This window comes from Dysidea avara, chromosome 2, assembly GCF_963678975.1.
Source record: "Dysidea avara chromosome 2, odDysAvar1.4, whole genome shotgun sequence".
Classification (NCBI taxonomy): domain Eukaryota; kingdom Metazoa; phylum Porifera; class Demospongiae; order Dictyoceratida; family Dysideidae; genus Dysidea; species Dysidea avara.
This window is the reverse complement of record NC_089273.1, coordinates 12,374,835-12,393,952: the sequence shown is the minus strand read 5'-3', so window position 1 is coordinate 12,393,952 and position 19,118 is coordinate 12,374,835. Positions and strand designations below refer to the sequence as shown.

General features: G+C 37.0%; 1 protein-coding gene across 3 annotated transcripts in view; it reads left to right on the top strand.

Annotated features, from left to right (window-relative positions):
• Positions 1–273: 273 nt before the first annotated feature.
• The window catches only part of LOC136246618 (uncharacterized), a 54,002-nt gene continuing 35,157 nt past the window's right edge, over positions 274–19,118 (top strand). The window contains exons 1-8 of one of the 3 annotated variants that reach the window (XM_066038140.1): positions 274–604; positions 1,668–2,650; positions 4,073–4,122; positions 8,381–8,475; positions 8,526–8,795; positions 11,699–11,896; positions 14,247–14,324; positions 15,912–16,211. In XM_066038140.1, the coding sequence (XP_065894212.1) occupies positions 8,415–8,475; positions 8,526–8,795; positions 11,699–11,896; positions 14,247–14,324; positions 15,912–16,211 (907 nt within the window). In that variant the 5' untranslated portion in view covers positions 274–604; positions 1,668–2,650; positions 4,073–4,122; positions 8,381–8,414. The remainder of the gene's footprint in view (positions 605–1,667; positions 2,651–4,072; positions 4,123–8,380; positions 8,476–8,525; positions 8,796–11,698; positions 11,897–14,246; positions 14,325–15,911; positions 16,212–19,118) is intronic. The other 2 variants (XM_066038141.1, XM_066038142.1) reach the window with 2 other exon arrangements.

Sequence of the window (19,118 nt, the reverse complement as noted above, 5' to 3'; positions counted from 1 at the left end):
TAAGTGCATAAAGAATGGAACACCAATTGCCATTTAATACTCTGACTCTTACGTCACTTTTACAATCACATTACTGCACTTTTGTCCTGAGCATACCAGCAGGACTGACTGCTCAGTATAAACAAAAAAATTATTTTTTTAAACGCGGCCATCTTATGAAGTCTGATGCGGCTGCACCATTGCGGAGGGGCGGCCGCGCCAGACTAGTGCTGCTCGTTGTGACATCATGTATGCTCGTGCTCATGTGCAACTATATAGTGCCATCTATGTATTTATATTACACCAGGTGCTGAGTAACGAGCTCGGAATCTGGATCTTCAGAGTGTGAGTCACGATCCTCGTTTTTCGAAGTCTTGACACTGTAGCGTCAGCAGTGGCAACGAAACAGTTTCGTATAAATTTCCTTTCCTCGATTGCAAACTGGTTAAGAAAGGCGACGATTTCGAGGAAAATTTTGTTTTGAGCACTGAGCTGGGGACAATCAAAGCTATAATCTGGCTGTCTGCCTTATTGGACTCCAAGAGATTGCTGTCCACCTCGCTGATCACGACATGCAGATGTGAACCAGCAGCTGACACCAGGAGAGGCATTTAAAAAATAATAGGTACGTAGTCTAGCTATATGTGAACGATGGTTTGCAAAACCTACGAAGTGAGAATTCTCTACCAGCTAAAGTGTTAGCTAATTCATTGTACTCATTACCCACCCCCGGCTACTGTACCACATGAATTTATTTAGCTATATTCATTAATGAACTTTTTGTGACCTCATTGTGTAGCAGCAGTTGTAGTCTTAGTTGCATGTCTTATATCTAGCCACATATGTTTTGTAGACCACACGCACCCACTTGTAATTAGTGGTTGGGACAGTGCATGGCCTTTTGTATGGTCAACCACAAAACCTGGCCTGTTCTGATATGGTTGTTTTGACATTACTCTTGATCAGCTGTTAATCAAGTGCTTAGATTTTGGTAATTAATGTGGATAATAGTCTGTATATAATTCTGACAACAAAAGACCTAACCTCTATAATAGCAAGAGTACATAATAATAGTAATAGAGTAGGGAGGAGAGTGTCTAACTTCAGTGGATTAACCAAACTCACTGCGCTCAGACCTTGCACAATCAACTATAGCCACTAAAGGTGAAAAATGGCTTACTCCATGAAGGAGGTTGTAGCACTTCTACTGCTTCAATTAGGAAATAGTATTGATTTATTACTAGAAGTTTTATGGATTGAAGTAGGAGGGTTTGAGTGCAGTATGGATTATATTGAGAGTTTGACACTCTCCTCCCTCCTCTATTATTATTTACTCTTGATAATAGATTATTTAGGACATTTTCATATTGCCCATTTGCAGTGCTCCTTGTCCGTATTTGGCAAGGAGTCGAATATTTCACTTGGTGAGAAGCTATTGAAAATTTTGCTCTAACCTACAGTACCTGTGGCTGTAAGCTTTATATATAATTATGTTCAGGATACAAAGAGCCCTTTTACTACACATTAAATATCAAAATTGTCAGTCAAAAATAGTGAGTGTTCAATTACTAATTCTAGTTCAAAGGAGATGGATGAATAAATGCACAGCTAGTGGTTATGAAGCTTTTTGTGATGTTTTAACTGTACATAATGTATTTTGCTTACACTATTATCTTTGCTCCATACAGGTGATTATGCTTACCCAAGCCATCAAGTCTTACTATTTAGCAGTTGTTATTGAGACTTTCTTATAAAATTGGGGGCTACTGTTCTAGCCTGTGTGACTATACTGAATGCCTATAGATCACCTGTGCAAATTGCGTCCCAGTTTATTCATTTTCCATTTCAACATGAACTACATAGTATTGTAAACAGGAATCATGAAAGCTTCAAAGCAGTCATTAATACTGAGTTTATATATACTATGCCAATAATTGACATGTATATGGTTTTGAGGTTATACATTCTCACTCCATAGAAGCCATTAACTTAGTTGTACATTTCTGTAACCTGAATCATGCTTATTTATTTGCCCACACATTTCCCAGTTGACCAGGAGTTCATGTTTATTAACCAGGAGTTCATATCTCTAGAAAGGAAACAATTTTTTGCTGTGCTATACATGTAGCTACGTATTTTGAAATTCTTTTGTTGCACAATCATTATGTTGATGATAGTATTTGTCTGGGATGTGTCTGTTATGTTAACAGCTGCTATGAGTTAACAAGCAGCCATACAGTATTAACACTAAACATAGCATTGCATAGATAACTTACAGAAATGGTTACATTATATTGTTGTTGTAAATTCATATGCTTTGAGGTACAAAATAAAAGCACTAAAAGTATTTTTACTTATAGTGGCATCCATAATGTTCCATAAATGCATAGCTGCATTTAGAATGACTACTTTTACACTGCTAGAAAGCACTACATTATAATCTACTGCATATGTTGGAGTTCTGTGGGTAGTTGCATTTCCCACTTTTTCCTTGTAATAATACGATTACAGGAAATGTATTTATGACAAAGATAAGTGGCTATATATGTAGTTAAAATGTTGATGCCTATGTAGTTACTGAAATATTATTTTATGATAGACACCAGAACTTACCTTTGTAACACACATAACTATCTGAAATCACAGGTGTAAACTACATGTTCTGGTAGAGGTAAGCATACACCAACACAATGTGACTGGGTGTGCGAAAATAGGGCACGTGGGCACATAAAATTAACGTACTTTTTCAAACTTTCATGACTCATAACTTTTTATGCTATTGTGCTATAGTCTCAAAATTTTTAGCGCTTACTAAACTTTTCATTGGCTTTATATAATAGTTACAGAGTGCAGATACTCTATTCCAGCACTGAGATATGTTCTGTGCTCACATGCCCTATTTTCGCAGACCCAGACACATAGTGGTAAACATATGTGACCGGATTTCACAAAACCAGGCTTCCACACACACAAAATCAAACTTACGATTTTACCAGAAATGGATTGCTGGTCTAATACACTATCATATTTCACACTGTACTTCCTTCAGCACTGACAAGTCTGGTTTCTGTAGCAGCTTTCTTCCGACCCTTTCAAAGCCACGAGTGTGAGATTGGCACCATTAAATGGCCATAGCTTTGTGATAATGGTGTGTAGTGAGCTGGGACTTCACAGAGAGCTCGCCAATAGTGTTCTCAGTCAATTTGGAGTAATTTGAGGGCCATGGAGGGCCATGGAGAACCCAAACTTGGCCTCTGGATTCCAATCGTCTTCTTACTCCATTTTATACCCGTATATTAAGACCACCGTCCACCACCACCCTCCCACCCTATTACTACCATCTGTGATATTATTACCCGCTCCAAAAAAGCTGCTCAAAACAGGGCAAATTTTGGGTATCAGAAATGTATACACCCACTCAGTGATAGCTAGTGAACAGATGAACAATTGGTGCAAATTTTGTTTGCACAGCTGTAGGCACTGGGAAGTTATTACACAATGATTCCTTAAAATCGCCATATCTCCTAACAAAGCTTTGTGCGTCGAAGCCTTGTTTTGTCAAATTCAGTCACATATACCAATATAGTACACATTACACATACGGTGTAATAACTGTCTATGACAATCAAGCCATCACTTACGTATAATGATCAGATCACACAAAAAGTATTTCCCATGTATAGCTAATACACATACTATCATGATAATGTATCACATCATGATTATCATAGTGTTGTACATTGTGCTACAATAATTTATACATCACCACAGCTATATACATACCATGTGCATAATTTCAATATAGTTGACTGCATAGGGCTTATCACATTAACACTTATCTATTTGGCTAGTTTGAAGTTTATTTAGCTAACAAAATCATTGATGTTGTGCATATCCTTCACTGATACTGCATGCATGTCCTCATTGTATAGATGTAGACACCAACTAGTCTGGTTATAATATAATTTCTTATCCACAAAGGAAAGTGTAAGTGAAAATGAATCTGGTCAGTTGTACCTATAAATACCTAGGAGGAATGAGTGTTTGTAGAGGAATTTTCTGACAGTAATTATGTGTGCATTACTAAACTTAGGTACATACTAGCTGATAGCAACAAAAGATTTACTACATTGCTTTTGAGAGGTTGGTTAAATGTGTATCTACAGTTTGTGCTCATTTGTGTATTTATAACAGCTTGCTACATGTATGTAGCACATTTAATAATTCTAATTATTTATATACAAGTTATATATTAAACATGGTTATGTAAGATTCACGATGCACTTTTCTTTTAGATACTTTATTATGCACTTTGTTTATCTGATTCACTAATCTGATGTTCCATTCACACACTTTTTAAAAACTAATGATGACATTGGTATACTTCTGTCATGATTTGCAATAACTTAAATACGTCAAGTTGAAGCAGTAATTTGTGCATTAGCCAGCTCTACTACATCTTCCTAGTCATCATTCCTTTTTTGCTTTAAGTTTTTATTCTTGCTAAAAATGATTAGAAGCATGTGTAGCTGGTTTAGATGCAACATTTAAGTGTACAACTTTTAGTACCTGGTTTTTATAATGCTGGATGTATCATTACCAGATTCCAGTTATTGATGCACTGGTACTGCATTGGGTTTACATAGGTGTAAAGACTACTAATAACGTCAAATACCAGCCAATAATAACATATTAATTATAGCAGGATGTGTAGGAGTTGAAAAGAGCAGTAACCATAATTTCATGGAATACGTAAACAACCATATGCCACAAAGAAAATTCATTGCATCCATCAGGTGTTGATTGATGGTCAATTACCACCCAACAGACTAACTAACTGATGGAATACCACACCATACAATACTAACCACATCATACAGTACTATCTTGGTGCACTTTCTCACAAAGTAAGAAACCAGCCTCACAGCAGATACCTTCACGGTATAACCAGTACCTTCTGAATCAGTACATCCATAACTGCTAGCTTCCAATAGGTTATATATTATTGTTTATTCAGTATAATTTTATATTGACTAACTGCCTGATTCCTTCAGACAAGCAAAACTCAATACTGCTAGGGCTTCATTTTCACTACTATACGTTGCTTCACTGGGACAGGTGCCTTTTGGCATGCCACAGTACATACAATACATGTATCTTGGACTTACCTTTGTTATCCTCTGTGTCCCATTTCTTTTAGCTGATGGTATAAGGTGTCAATTTGTGGTAGTGCATAATGGCTTTCCTACATTTGTATTGACCATATTATTTTTGTGGTGACTGGATTGATTGCAGACACACTTCTCATTCTTTTCTTTGTTTGTAACACTGTGTAAGGAGGGCTGAATATAAAGCATATTGGCCACTTATTGATTGTTGGGGCACACTTTCATACAAAAACATGAAGTCTGGTGCAAATCTTTCTTTTGATGTGGCATACTGTAATTATGTGGGTTTACCAGTCATAATTATGCTACAAAAAAGTAAACAAAAAAGTGCAGGAAATTTTAAGTTTAATTAGGGATCATAAACAAGGAACACCTGAAGGTATACTGCACTGGTGGATATTTAATTCATAATTCGGTGATGGGTCTAGGGGATTGAATGTCCATTAGTATAATCTTCGGGTGTAGGAAACCTTCCTTGTATTACTACATTCTATTTCTATGATCCCTAATGGAACTTATAATTCCTAATTTTCCTTATGTTTGTACTTATGCAAATGTAACCGAATGTGTGTATGTGTGTGTATGTGTGTGTGTGTGTGTGTGTGTGTGTGTGTGTGTTTGTGTGTGTGTGTATGTGTGTGTGTGTATAGAGTGTGTGTAGGCAGGGCCGCCCAGAGAAATTAAGGGGCCCAGGGCAAAGAGTTAAAGTGGGGCCCTTCACCCAAGCTGTAAGTTGAAGACCAAAAAAAAAAAAAAAAAAGGTCACAACCTACTAACAATGACAATAACTACCCATCACCAACCATATCTCCTTATCTATAAGCTTGCTACACTGCTCCTCTGAAGAATACTGTGACTGCTCTATTAGAGTATTTAGATCTGACTGTTCTATTAGAGTATATCGATCTTTTAAACAGGTATTCAGGGGGCCCTTCATGGGGCTTCCTGGAGCCCCTCTCAGGCTGGGGCCCGGGGCAAAATGCCCCAGTTGCCCCCCCCCCCCCCCCCCCCCCCCCCTGTGGGCGGCCCTGTGTGTAGGATAGGAGCTGATTATATGTATTAATTGAGTAAAGGAGTGCTAGCCAATCTCACTGATACTGTACACTACACATTTACACCATTGTACTTACTGTATTTATCTAGAGATACGTACATTGCATGGGAATGATCTGGGACCAAAATTATTGCCATTAGAAAAATATTTTGTACAGTTCCCAGTCATGTGTCCTTCTGTTTGAATGCATTTGAAGCTTATAATTATTTAGGAACCCTCCAACATAATGTTCACACTAAAAGTCAGAAACACAGCTGGTATTTACTACCCGCCGCCGCCCCGCCCATTAGCAGAAATGCGGTGAATACTCTATTAGGGAGTTTTGTCGTAATTCAACTTGCATCTCCAGTATAGTTGTAGATCTAACCTCAGTATTCAGTGGATCCTTGAGTGGTGGTTCATTATGGTATGTCTGCTTAATTAAATCCTTAGAAATGCTAAGCATGTTCATATGGCTTTCGGCGACATTCGTGGTCATGTGTGGTAAATACCTATCGCCGAAGATTTTCTTAACGTGATTCATACCACCAATGAATTTATTACCACTTATGGTGCATTTTGTAGTCTTCTAATGGATCGTAGTATAGTAAGCTACTGTAGCATGATCGTTTACCTTCAATTAACTGAAATCCACAAAATTACTATAATAAAACTCTCTAATAGAGCGTTCAAGTTTGACCGAATTTCTGCTAATCACTATAGTGGTGGCCATAACAGGTTTTTGCTAGGAAACTCAGGTGATCATAAATATACTCTCATTAAACAGTCGGCATGAGAATTATAATACTTCAATTTCAGTCAGAAACTGAGCAGACATCACATGGTCATGCCTTATCCTGAATGTATTATGCATTATTTATACCATTTAGCAATGTTACTAATTGGTTTCAATTTATCACTAGAGTTATTATTATGTACCTAGTGCGTTTAAAAGCATGTGATTACAAATAAGTAAGATATACATTGTGTGACCATGTGTATCCATTGTTATTGCCTCATGGTGCTGCAAGCAGTTGGTGCCGAAAGTCATTATCTGAACCCTACACAGTAAAAACAAACTAGTGAACGTCACTACTAAATGTAGTGAACGTCACTACTAATGTCTGCCACAATACTCACTATTTTTGTGTAGTGACGTTCACTACTAATTTTGTAGTGAACGTCACTACATTGACCACCAAGTAGTGACGTTCACTGCAAAAAGTAGTGACGTTCACTACAAAAAGTAGTGAACGTCACTACTAAAAGTAATGAGTATTGTGGCAGAGCAATTCACTACTAAATTTTTACAGTGTAGGCCTGAGTCAAAAATGCTCAAAGTTTTGACCAAAATGCTTTGAGGAAATTCCCAAAATTTTCACCTATTATGCTATTTCAGTGTTCCCATTATGTTTGCATTATGCTCCTAAGTTACCAATATTTGTGACAATTATCATGAAACATTACAATCAGTGAATGCTCTATTAGAGTATTTCACTATAAAATGTCTGTTCCATTAGATAGTATCGATCTCTATGTACAATGCATTTTAGTGTTCCATTGTAGTTTGCAGCTTTTATGGACTGCTCTATTAGGGAGAATCAATCTATTTTCATGGAATTAAGCTCAATTGTTTGGAATATCCACCTAATATGCCAGCATTATGCTGGCATAGCACTCCAGCCTACTACTGTATGCTTTGTATTATGCTAGCATATTTGACGCAGGCCTACTGAACCCTCTGAGTGATACCCTTTACCAGTTGTGGCATTTGTAAGGTTACACAATGATGTTATGTTAATGTGTTATGATTTTTGACACAATTTCTGTTGCACCTTGCCCTCTAGACAAGTAGCGATGCCATACTATGTCTTCCAACAGTAAAATTTTCCCAAGCTTGACATCAAACTTTTGTTGGGAATACAACTAGATTTGTCATGCCCAGTGTGTGGAGAACCTACAATATTTGTGAACACCACTGTAAACACCAAGACTAGATTCACCAAAGGGACAGGTTATTCATTGCATAAAATCATGAGAAAATAAGCACTGCATGTTTATGCGCACCTATGCCAGTCATATTTTCTGCTTTTAATTCAATAAAAACTGATACATATCTGATGCACATGTACAATACTGGCACTGGTTTTGACAATTTTCCTTATCACTAGCTTTATCTTTTATGTACACACACACATAGGTGTTGAAGGCCAGAAACTAGTGACCATACAATAATGAGCAAACCAGACTGTCTGTATGGACCACAAGTGATTGATGTGATTATGAGAAAACCTGGTAAGATAACAATTATAATTGACCTATTATAGTATTATTATCTTTAATAGAGTTTTCATTTCTGATCAGATACTACAACTTGTTGTATCAGAGTTTAATACCTAACTGTAATCTGACCATCAAAACTCTAAAACAACATTTAGAAATTCCTAGTGATGTGGAGAGTTTTATTGTCAATGGAGAAAGCTCAAGAATCAGATGTCAGAGGATTATCAATCTTCTACTAGTTCAGTTAGACACTACAAGAGATTACAAAAATTTCTGTTACTTGTTTAACATGATATCTGTAATGACTGATCTTCCCGATAAACTGAGGACAGGTACTGTACATGCAATGTTATTGACAATTGTAATGCGCAGGTCTAAAATACTGTAACCAAGAGTAAATATTCACTCTTGCTGTTACAGTAACATTGCTAGTCCTGTGGTAACCTCAGAATGATGTTGTCAAAGTAGACAGAAAGCACAAGTTGTTGTTGACAACAAAAAAAAGAAACAGTCGATTTTGCATTTTGGCATGAAGATTGTTGATGACCAATGAACTTCTATCTCTGATTTCCTAGAGGTTCCTTTTTATATCAAGTATCTTCTTTCTTTTATTAACGGACTAGCATTGGTACCTGCCCTACATGCAGGGACCACATTATAATAACAACCAAGCATTAAACATCAGTGCCATTCATGCCCTATAGCATACATGGTGATATCATTTAATACCTACGTCTTGCAAAGCATACCAAAATCATGAGAAGCACCCTGCAATACAGAAGTTTCCATATTGCATATTATATTGTGGGCATGCACATAATGTAATGGAAACCATGCATTAAAATTCATGTAACTATGTTGCATGTATATGAATGTCAGTTTTAAAGAACATGAGGCCATCCTGCAAGTACACTGCAGATAATTTTTAAACAGCAGAGCTGTGTGTAGCTAAGACAACTGTTACAGTAATTATTGTACTACTGTGTATACCTATTATGTCTACCACATACATGTAGTTGCTTATGTGATATTAGTATTATATGTGCCTGTCCTGTGTGCCATATAATTATATGACATTTAACTTACTGACAACAAAAAGAAACTACATAATGTACATGCCTTCAATGCAGGCTGAGCTTTGTATGTTAACAATACTACAACACTCCCTCCTGTCCCTTTACTACACGACAACCTATCATCACATCTAACCTCCATGATCCCTACATTTACAGTACTGTATGATATTTTGAGTAAGCTACTACTGACTATTATCACCTATTGTTACCACCTTTGTACAGTAAATTAGCTACTACTATTGTCAACCAATACAGTGGAGCCTGTTAATCAGGACACTTGAAAATGAGGACACCTGCATAATCTGGACACTTGGTAATGCTCCTAAAGTATCCTTAGCATGTAACTGAACTGAAAATTAAGGAAACTTTGATAATCATGACACTTTTGGTCAGTCCCTAATTCACTGTAGAGTAAGAAAAATAGCATGAAAAGAGGACATAATAGATGTTTACTTGTGGTTAGCATGTGGTTTACGGAAAGATTTCAAGCAAATTTTTGTCTGTACCCTTGCACTAATTACTGTACAGTAAATGACGTACGACAGCAGTTAGAAGCTTCATTTAAAAGCAAGGTGATGATGAATATTCGTTTGGCACAAAAAATGCTTCGATACATGTATCAGCTGGCGAGAAAATTGTTGGACGCCATTGGAATTGTAGACAGTCAGACAGATGGCTTTTCAGCTTTATAATATTACATAAGATATTCCATGGTTCTTTTTAGAGGCAGAGGAGATACTTTAAGTTTCAAACAAATTATGCAAAATTAGTTTTATTGAGGAGGGTAGTACATCAATGTCAGTACAATGCACCGAAACATCATTGTTGTATTGTACTTATATGTGACAAGTTTCATGCATGCACCAAACTGCAACTTATTAATTTATCCCAGAACTCAAGTGCTTTTTACAAAACAAAGTATGTACATTACCTTGTAGTTTACATGAAGCATGATCTGAATACGCCAGTGAAGACGGGTTTTTTTTTCAGGTTTGTATTGCAACTATTGAGGGTAATGTGAAATACCAAATGAAGCAATGCAATTTAGGGCAATATGTTTAGGTGGTGCTTAGAAACATGTTCAACCTGCTCTGCTTCAGAGGTTCACGAAACAACTTGATCTTGTTGATAAGAATGCTTGAAGCAACTGTGCACCTCAGTGGCATAGCCAATGGTTTGCCTGGGAAGGCACATGCCTATGCCAAAGGCAGATTTATGGGGGTACATGGAAGGCTGAAGCGTCTCACTCCAAAATTTTACTGTGTGCTAGCTAGAAAGATAACAGAAGCTGCAGTATACAGGTGCAGTTGCATCTAAGGCATACATGGGAAATGAAAACATGGAAAGAATAAGAGGAGAAGAGCTAATAGGGGATGGAAGGGGTAAAACTGCTTAAAAATCTTCCAAACAATGAAATACTATAATAGAACAGTCAACTACTCTACTACGTAGATCATTCATCGTCAAAATTAATTGTTTTAAGGCTATAAAGAACAAAGACTAGAGCCTTCAAATTTGAATACTGCAACATTTATGCTATGCCCTTTATATGAAAGCTACTTGCTACTGCTAGAAAATAACAATTTTACTTAGTTAAAATGACTCACAATACAATGCTTGTTCAATAAGGTTCAGTCAATATTACTGCCAAACTCGATCCCAGAAAGCTATTTATTTGCAATAATTTTCCTGTGAGGGCTTACCTCCAGATGTCCTAGATAACTCTTACTAAATATGCTTCTCTAGCTGCACTACTAGCTGTATCAACCAGTTGCCTCATTATTTTTTAGTCCCCACTATAGATACCCTAGCTTAGCACCCCCATTGTGAAATTCTAGATCCATCTTGTATGCCATGCAGGTGAGTCACAATGATTGAAAAATTATTGATATCATGAGCAGCTCCAGGAATTTTGGTACCTGATTTCCAAACCAGACAAGTTAATTCACCATTGTGCTAATGCATCAGATCTGGACATGGTCTGAAGCATAATTATGTGCATGGTCTGTCAACTTCATATTTTAGCCATCCTTCAACTAGGCATTAAACATTAAAAAGCATTCACAATGAAACTTACACTGTACCTAAATGTTACAGTTTTACATAATATGTGACATTATACTGTCAATATCATGTAACAAATTTATTACTTTATTTAGGTATTACATATGAAGGGAACTATACTGTCCTAAATGATGATCAGTTAGAAAATTATGCGACAGACAGTGTCATTATCCGTTGTGTTGATGATGGACCATCAAATGACAGAGCAGACAACTACTCCATTAGTAGTCACCGTCAGGTTATTGGGAGAAGAAGATGTAGACCTGTAACTACTGTTACTTCTACTAATACTTGTAAGTGGCACATGCATAATTATTATATTATATGTGACCCAGTCTAAGAAAACCAGTCCTATCGCCCATGTCAGCAGATTTAATTTTTCACCCAGAACACAAAGCTACATGATAGTGCTGGGTGGTATTGAAAAATAGCAAACGGTATACCTTCAATAAAAAGTATCACGGTATTACTAAATATCGCAGCATTAATGCTAAAGCAATTGGTATTAAAGTAATTGCTATTTACCTCAACAAAAGCACCAAATACCCATGGTACGTAGCTCAGCAAACCTCAGGTACAAAGTACCACAAACAAACTTGTTTACATAGTTTGGTTAGCTGACTACATCAGCACCTGCATACAAACATTGTCACATGTCTGGTTACCTTCTAAATATGGGATGAAACAAGCCCACAGGGAGGCCATAGTTCCCAGACAGTATGGCGGTATTAAAAAAAACAGGTGGTATCAAAACCAGTATGACTTAAATATCACAGATTACTAACAATACCGGTATATCGCCCAGCTCTACTACATGAATAAACTATCTAATTCCACAATCAAAATCAGCTAGACTTGAGTGGTCTGGTTTTGCTGGCTGCTTTTTCCAAGCCCAGTGGCAACCCGTACGTGTGGTGTGGGGCCTTAATGGAGCTCTGGTCAGCCTGGGGATGGCCGTATGTGGCTGTACAGCTCTGTGGTGTTGAATAAGTACATTTTCTGTGAATTTCCTTTCATTTTAACCAGTTTTGAGACCTCAATGGCCCAAACCTTGGCCTAATTCGTCCCTTGGCCTTCTTTTTCAATTTTTGAATACCATTTTGCCTGCCTTCCAGGGCCCCCACCTCCCACCCAATTTGCAGCTCGCCTGATACTGTCAACCTCAGTTTAAAAACTATCTAAAATGGTGGGAAACTTAGTTGTTGGCTACTTGCACAGTGGACGCTCTGGAAGGTAAGGAATTGGTGTAAAATGTGTGAAAATTTGGTACGCATAGCTTCAACCATTGGCGAGCTACAATACACTAAATACTTAAAACCAGCATTCCTCGATACTTTTAAATAGGCAATAAGCCTGGTTTTCCCAGACTGGGTCACATCTTATGTTCCTGGATTTTTGGAAAATGATCCAAATTGCACATTAAAAGCTTTGAGATAAACGGTTTTAAAGAATTCAAGTCAGTATAACCTATCAAGGATGGTGTGTGGAATTTACACAAGAGATGCATCAATCTATTACCTTTCAGACTAGCTGCTTCCAGTATTTGTAGCTGCTTGTTGAAGTTCCTGTCAAATAAGATAGAAAATCTTAGAGTGAAATACAGTAGTATCACGAGTGCTCACAAAGGGGTGAAGAGTAGGGGATGGAGGGATGAGCAAGAGATATAGACTTCAAAATGGCGGCAGACTACAACTGAAGTCCAGACATGAGATTATAGGGTTGTGCTGGCTTCTTAGTGACTGATATACAGCACAAACAAAATACAAAACGTTTGGCTAATTAACCGTTCATGCACCAGTACACCACTGAATCATGCCAAGTCCTTCACAAACCCAGAAACTGCCATCTAAGCTTGCCACACCACCCAAAATATACGTCACTTTTGCTATCAAGTGGTGGTATTAGTTTGATTTTGCCTGATGTGTGATTTGAATCAGTTTTGTAGAATCTGGTTGCATATGTGTCAACTCTTTCTGATAATTCTTTTAAAAATACATTCCTATGATATAAGTAACTATTGTTTTAGAAAGTATCCAGTATATCCAGGCAATATTGCAGGGTCTACAAAATTTCAAAATTGCTGTTATTATTAATTTTAGTACTGCGTTGTAGTAGAAATTTGGCCACCAAGGGAGACGGCACCCAAAACATTGCCACTATACATAGTTAATGACAAAAACAGCTTCTCTCAAAAGTCATAGTGTCAGTATTTGAGGTCAAGTGTATACGATTTAAAACAAAAAAACTTTCACAGAAACAGTAATACTGAACATAAAATCCAAACAAATGCTTGCAAAGGTACAGATAACATTGTTATAAGCAGTAGCAGAGTAATCAAAGATTAAAACACAGGTATCTTACAGTATAACTATGCAAGATCACAGTTGACATTTGAAAGCATACAGGCTTAAGCTTATGCAATGTTGGTATTTGTTGTTGTGCAGCTTTATGTAAATTCCTGTAGATTAGTGGTTGTATTGAGCTTGTCAGTGCATTTAACATGAAATGTGCTGAAATTATGCTATGATTGATGTGTGAAGCATCATTGCTGAAGATATGTGTGATTTTGGTAAATCTTAAGGTCTCAGAAGTAATACATGCTATTTACATTTACAAATTAAATTTTATTGTTACTGTGTACAGGGCAACCCATGGACACAAAAATAGCTCTGTATATGTCCAGACCAGATTTGGATTTAGAATGTCTTGTGAATTGCTCAGGTATGTATGTTTGTGTGTTATATACTTTGTGTTATATGATCAGACAGTGGTACCTGTACGTTATTTTGTTCTTCAATAACAATTTTTTTAATTTTAAACATTAATAATAATATCACACCTAGATACAGTTATCATAATCGATTCCTAGGTTAAGATATTTTTACAGGTTCCAGCTCTCTTAAGCAAAATAATGTATGTACACATTAGTGCTTCTTGAATGCTGTATTAGAGTAATTGACTGCTCTATTAAAGTCTCTATTAGAGTATCTTGATCTTATTTCTGTAACGTGAGAACCAACCAATAAACTTCTATTATATTAAATGTTTTTGAATATGGTAACAATACATATTGTGGGCTTTCTTTCATGCTCACTAATTCCAGGGTTATTTCTATTGTTAGATCTGATAAAAATTTTAGCTAGATTTTCATTTATCCAGCGATCGAAAATTAAATGAGGTGAACAGCCATGATAGTACTGGTTAATGATTAGGATTTTCAGTATGGTGGTCCCTGGTTCTAACTTTAGTAAGTTTTTTTTGATATTTTTTTAAGTACTTCTTTACCCTGCGGTGACTGTTCTATTAGAGTATCTCAATCTGAAATTTACAGCTGTTTGGTTTTTGCTTTGCAACTCTGTAGCTGCTAAACCATCAAATGATTCTGCTATGACAACTAGACTATGTACACACCAAATCTCAAGTTATTCCTTTAGGTCATTTATCCTGTAGCTGTGACAGAAGTTAGATATACAGTAAATTAAATGTGACCAAATTTTGGAAAATCACCCATATGGGCGCATTTTACACCTAAAAGATTTAATGATCAAATCACAAACTTTGTAGTGCAAATTTACCTGTTAATGATTGTAAACCATTGTCAATACCTTAAATTACAAGAAAATTATTGAAATATTTTTAAAACTGTTCCCTGCTCTTATTAACAACCCACTATAAATGATAATTCTAATTATTTCACGCATGCCCATAAGGGTGATTTTCCAAAATTCAGTCACTCATATTGCTGTGGACACTTATCAAATACCTTACAAACTTGGTATGTGGATCCACCTTTATTGTGCTCTCTATCTGTATGGAATTTCAAGGTAATCAATGCAAGTTATGTGTTTGTATTTTATAACAAGTTATGCAAAATATGTGAAACAAATCTGTAGACCCCATAAGAAAAAAATTTACCTAAAATTGAAACTTTGGTTGCACGTATCTCATGCATGGCTGTAGCAAAATATGCTGTGTGGCCTACCCTAGCTGGTGGACAACCGTAATACAAAAATGGTGTGTTTTGGAGAAGAGATCGTGTAGCTAAGCAGGCATTACAATCATGTTTTCATTCTTTCTGTCAGTATACACCATGTATGACATGTCAGTATACACCATGTATGACATGTCAGTATACACCATGTATGACATGTCAGTATACACCATGTATGACATGTCAGTATACACCATGTATGACATGCCGGTTTTCTTTGACACATTACCGTGTGTCTTGGTTAATTGATGCAATAAATTTTTAGTGTGAAGTTGTTCTACCATAATCGTACATTAATATGCATTGACCACGTGCAGGTTGGGAGATACTGAATGAACTTTTTTCTCTGTTGTGCAATTTTTTATCTGATGAATACCAGTCTACACTGGTCAAGTTGAAGAGGTTACCCCAATTATCAGACGATGATCACCAACAACTGGGTACTATGATATCACCATCATGTGAAGCCCAACTGGTCAATGAGAGGATTGTCACTTTCCTTATAGTAAAATTTTGTTATAATGGAAGTAGTGATAGTCTAGTAGGATTGTGTGATGTGATGGATAATTTGATTGAGTCTGATCAACCAACTGATCCTGTCCAACAAGCTATATCTGGTATGTGTTCTATAATATGGAACCAGTGTGTACATACAGTATGTAGGTAACAAGACACACAAGTATAAGAAAACTACATGTAGTAAGGAATTATTACGATTAAAGAATTTAACAAAGGAGACGTGACATGCAAATTAAATCCCTAATTTTGTAATCTGTCTACAATATGTTGGCCAAAATAGGAAATTGATTTTCATTTTTTTTTTCTTCTTCATCTTCTTCATTTCTCACACTTCGCAAAATTCGCCATAAAACACGAATGCGTGCTTTGATTGGGCTGAAATTTGGCACACTTAAAGGGCTCATTAAGGCGGATCTCCGTACTAACTTTGGTAGGAATCCGATGAACATTCACGGAGTTATTACCGATTATTTGCGTAAAATAAGATCGAAGGTCTGTCACGCCTACAGGCTAAACCCCTTGGAGGAATCAGTTGAAAATTGATATGTAGTTGGAACAACCATCGTAGGAGTGCCTTTTTGTGGTTTGAAAGGAATCGGGAAAAAGACCATGGAGATATGACACAAAACCCAACCTGTGTCAAAATTACACGATCGATTTTTATGAATAAAAAAACTATTAGTTTTCGTGTCTACCAGGCAAACCGCTTAGAGCAACGAGCTGAAAATCAGTATGTAGCTGGAATAATCATCATAGAAAGTTCTTGCAGTAGTACAGATGAATCGCATTACAAATCACTGAGTTATGATTCGAAAGGCAACTACGTGCAGCAAACGCGAGATCGAGATACTCTAATAGAACAGTCACCCTAATAAAGCATTCAGCTGCATTTATAATTTACTCAGTTATATTATATTGCAAGTTATTCTGTAGGGAATTCAGCTACAAACAAGTCACCCTGTAGTCAGATCAGCTAGAAGAAGGTACCTAATAGAGAGTTCAGCTACAAAGAAGCCATCATGTAGAGAGTTCAGCTCAAATAAATCACCTTGTAGAGAATTCAGCTACGAAAAAATTGCCCTGTAGAGAGATCAGCTAGAAGAAGTTACCTTATAGAGAGTTCAGTTACAAAGAAACAATCATGCAAAGAGTTTAGCTGCAAACAAATCACCCAGTAGAAAGTTCCGCTATGAACAGATCACACTGTAGAGAGTTCAGTTAGAAACAAGTCATCCTGTAGAGAGATCAGCTAGAAGAAGTTACCTTGTAGAGAGTTCAGTTACGAAGAAACAATCATGCAAAGAGTTTAGCTGCAAACAAATCACCCAGTAGAAAGTTCCGCTATGAACAGATCACACTGTAGAGAGTTCAGTTAGAAACAAGTCATCCTGTAGATAGATCAGCTAGAAGAAGTCACTTTGTAGTGAGTTCAGCTACAAAGAAACCACCATGTAAGAGAGTTCAGCTGCAAACAAATCACCTGTAGAGAGTTCAGCTAGGAACAAGTCACCCTGTACAGAGATCAGCTAGAAACAAGTCATCCTGTAGAGAGTTCAGCTAGAAGAAGTTACACTGTAGAGAGTTCAGTTACAAAGAAACTACCATGTAGAGAGTTCAGCTGCAAACAAATTGCCCTGTAGAGAATTCAGCTACAAACAAATCACCCTGTAGAAAGATCAGCTAGAAGAAGTTACCTTGTAGAGAGTTCAGCTACAAACAAATCACCCTGTAGAGAGTTCAGCTAGAAACAAGTTACACTGTAGAGAGATCAGCTAGAAACAAGACACCCTGTAGAGAGTTCAGCTAGAAGAAGTCACAATGTAGAGAGTTCAGCTACAAAGAAACTACCATGTAGAGAGTTCAGCAGCAAACAAATTGCCCTGTAGAGAATTCAGCTACAGACAAATCACCTTGTAGAAATATCAGCTAGAAGAAGTTACCTTGTAGAGAGTTCAGCTACAAACAAATCACCCTGTAGAGAGTTCAGCTTACATTGTAGAGAGTTCAGTTACAAAGAAACCACCATGTAGAGAGTTCAGCTGCAAACAAATCACCCTATAGAAAATTCAGCTACAAACAAATCACCCTGTAGAGAGTTCAGCTAGAAACAAGTTACACTGTAGAGAGATCAGCTAGAAACAAGTCACCCTGTAGAGAGTTCAGCTAGAAGAAGTCACATTGTAGAGACTTCAGCTACAAAGAAACTACCATGTACAGAGTTCAGCTGCAAACAAATTGCCCTGTAGAGAATTTAGCTACAGACAAATCACCTTGTAGAAAGATCAGCTAGAAGAAGTTACCTTGTAGAGAGTTCAGCTACAAACAAATCACCCTGTAGAGAGTTCAGCTAGAAGAAGTTACATTGTAGAGAGTTCAGTTACAAAGAAACTACCATGTAGAGAGTTCAGCTACAAACAAATCACCCTGTAGAGAGTTCAGCTAGAAACAAGTCACCCTGTAGAGAGATCAGCTAGAAACAAGTCACCCGTAGAGAGTTCAGCTAGAAGAAGTTACATTGTAGAGAGTTAAGCTACAAAGAAACTACCATGTAGAGAGTTCAGCAACAAACAAATTGCCCTGTAGAGAATTCAGCTACAGACAAATCACCTTGTAGAAAGATCAGCTAGAAGAAGTTACCTTGTAGAGAGTTCAGCTACAAACAAATCACCCTGTAGAGGGTTCAGCTGCAAACAAGTCACCCTGTATAGAGTTCAGCTAGAAGAAGTTACATTGTAGAGAGATCAGCTAGAAACAAGACACCTTGTAGAGAGTTCAGCTAGAAGAAGTTACATTGTAGAGAGTTCAGCTACAAAGAAACTACCATGTACAGAGTTCAACTGCAAATAAATTTCCCTGTAGAGAATTCAGCTACAGACAAATCACCTTGTAGAAAGATCAGCTAGAAGAAGTTACCTTGTAGAGAGTTCAGCTACAAACAAATCACCCTGTAGAGAGTTCAGCTAGAAGAAGTTACATTGTAGAGAGTTCAGTTACAAAGAAACTAC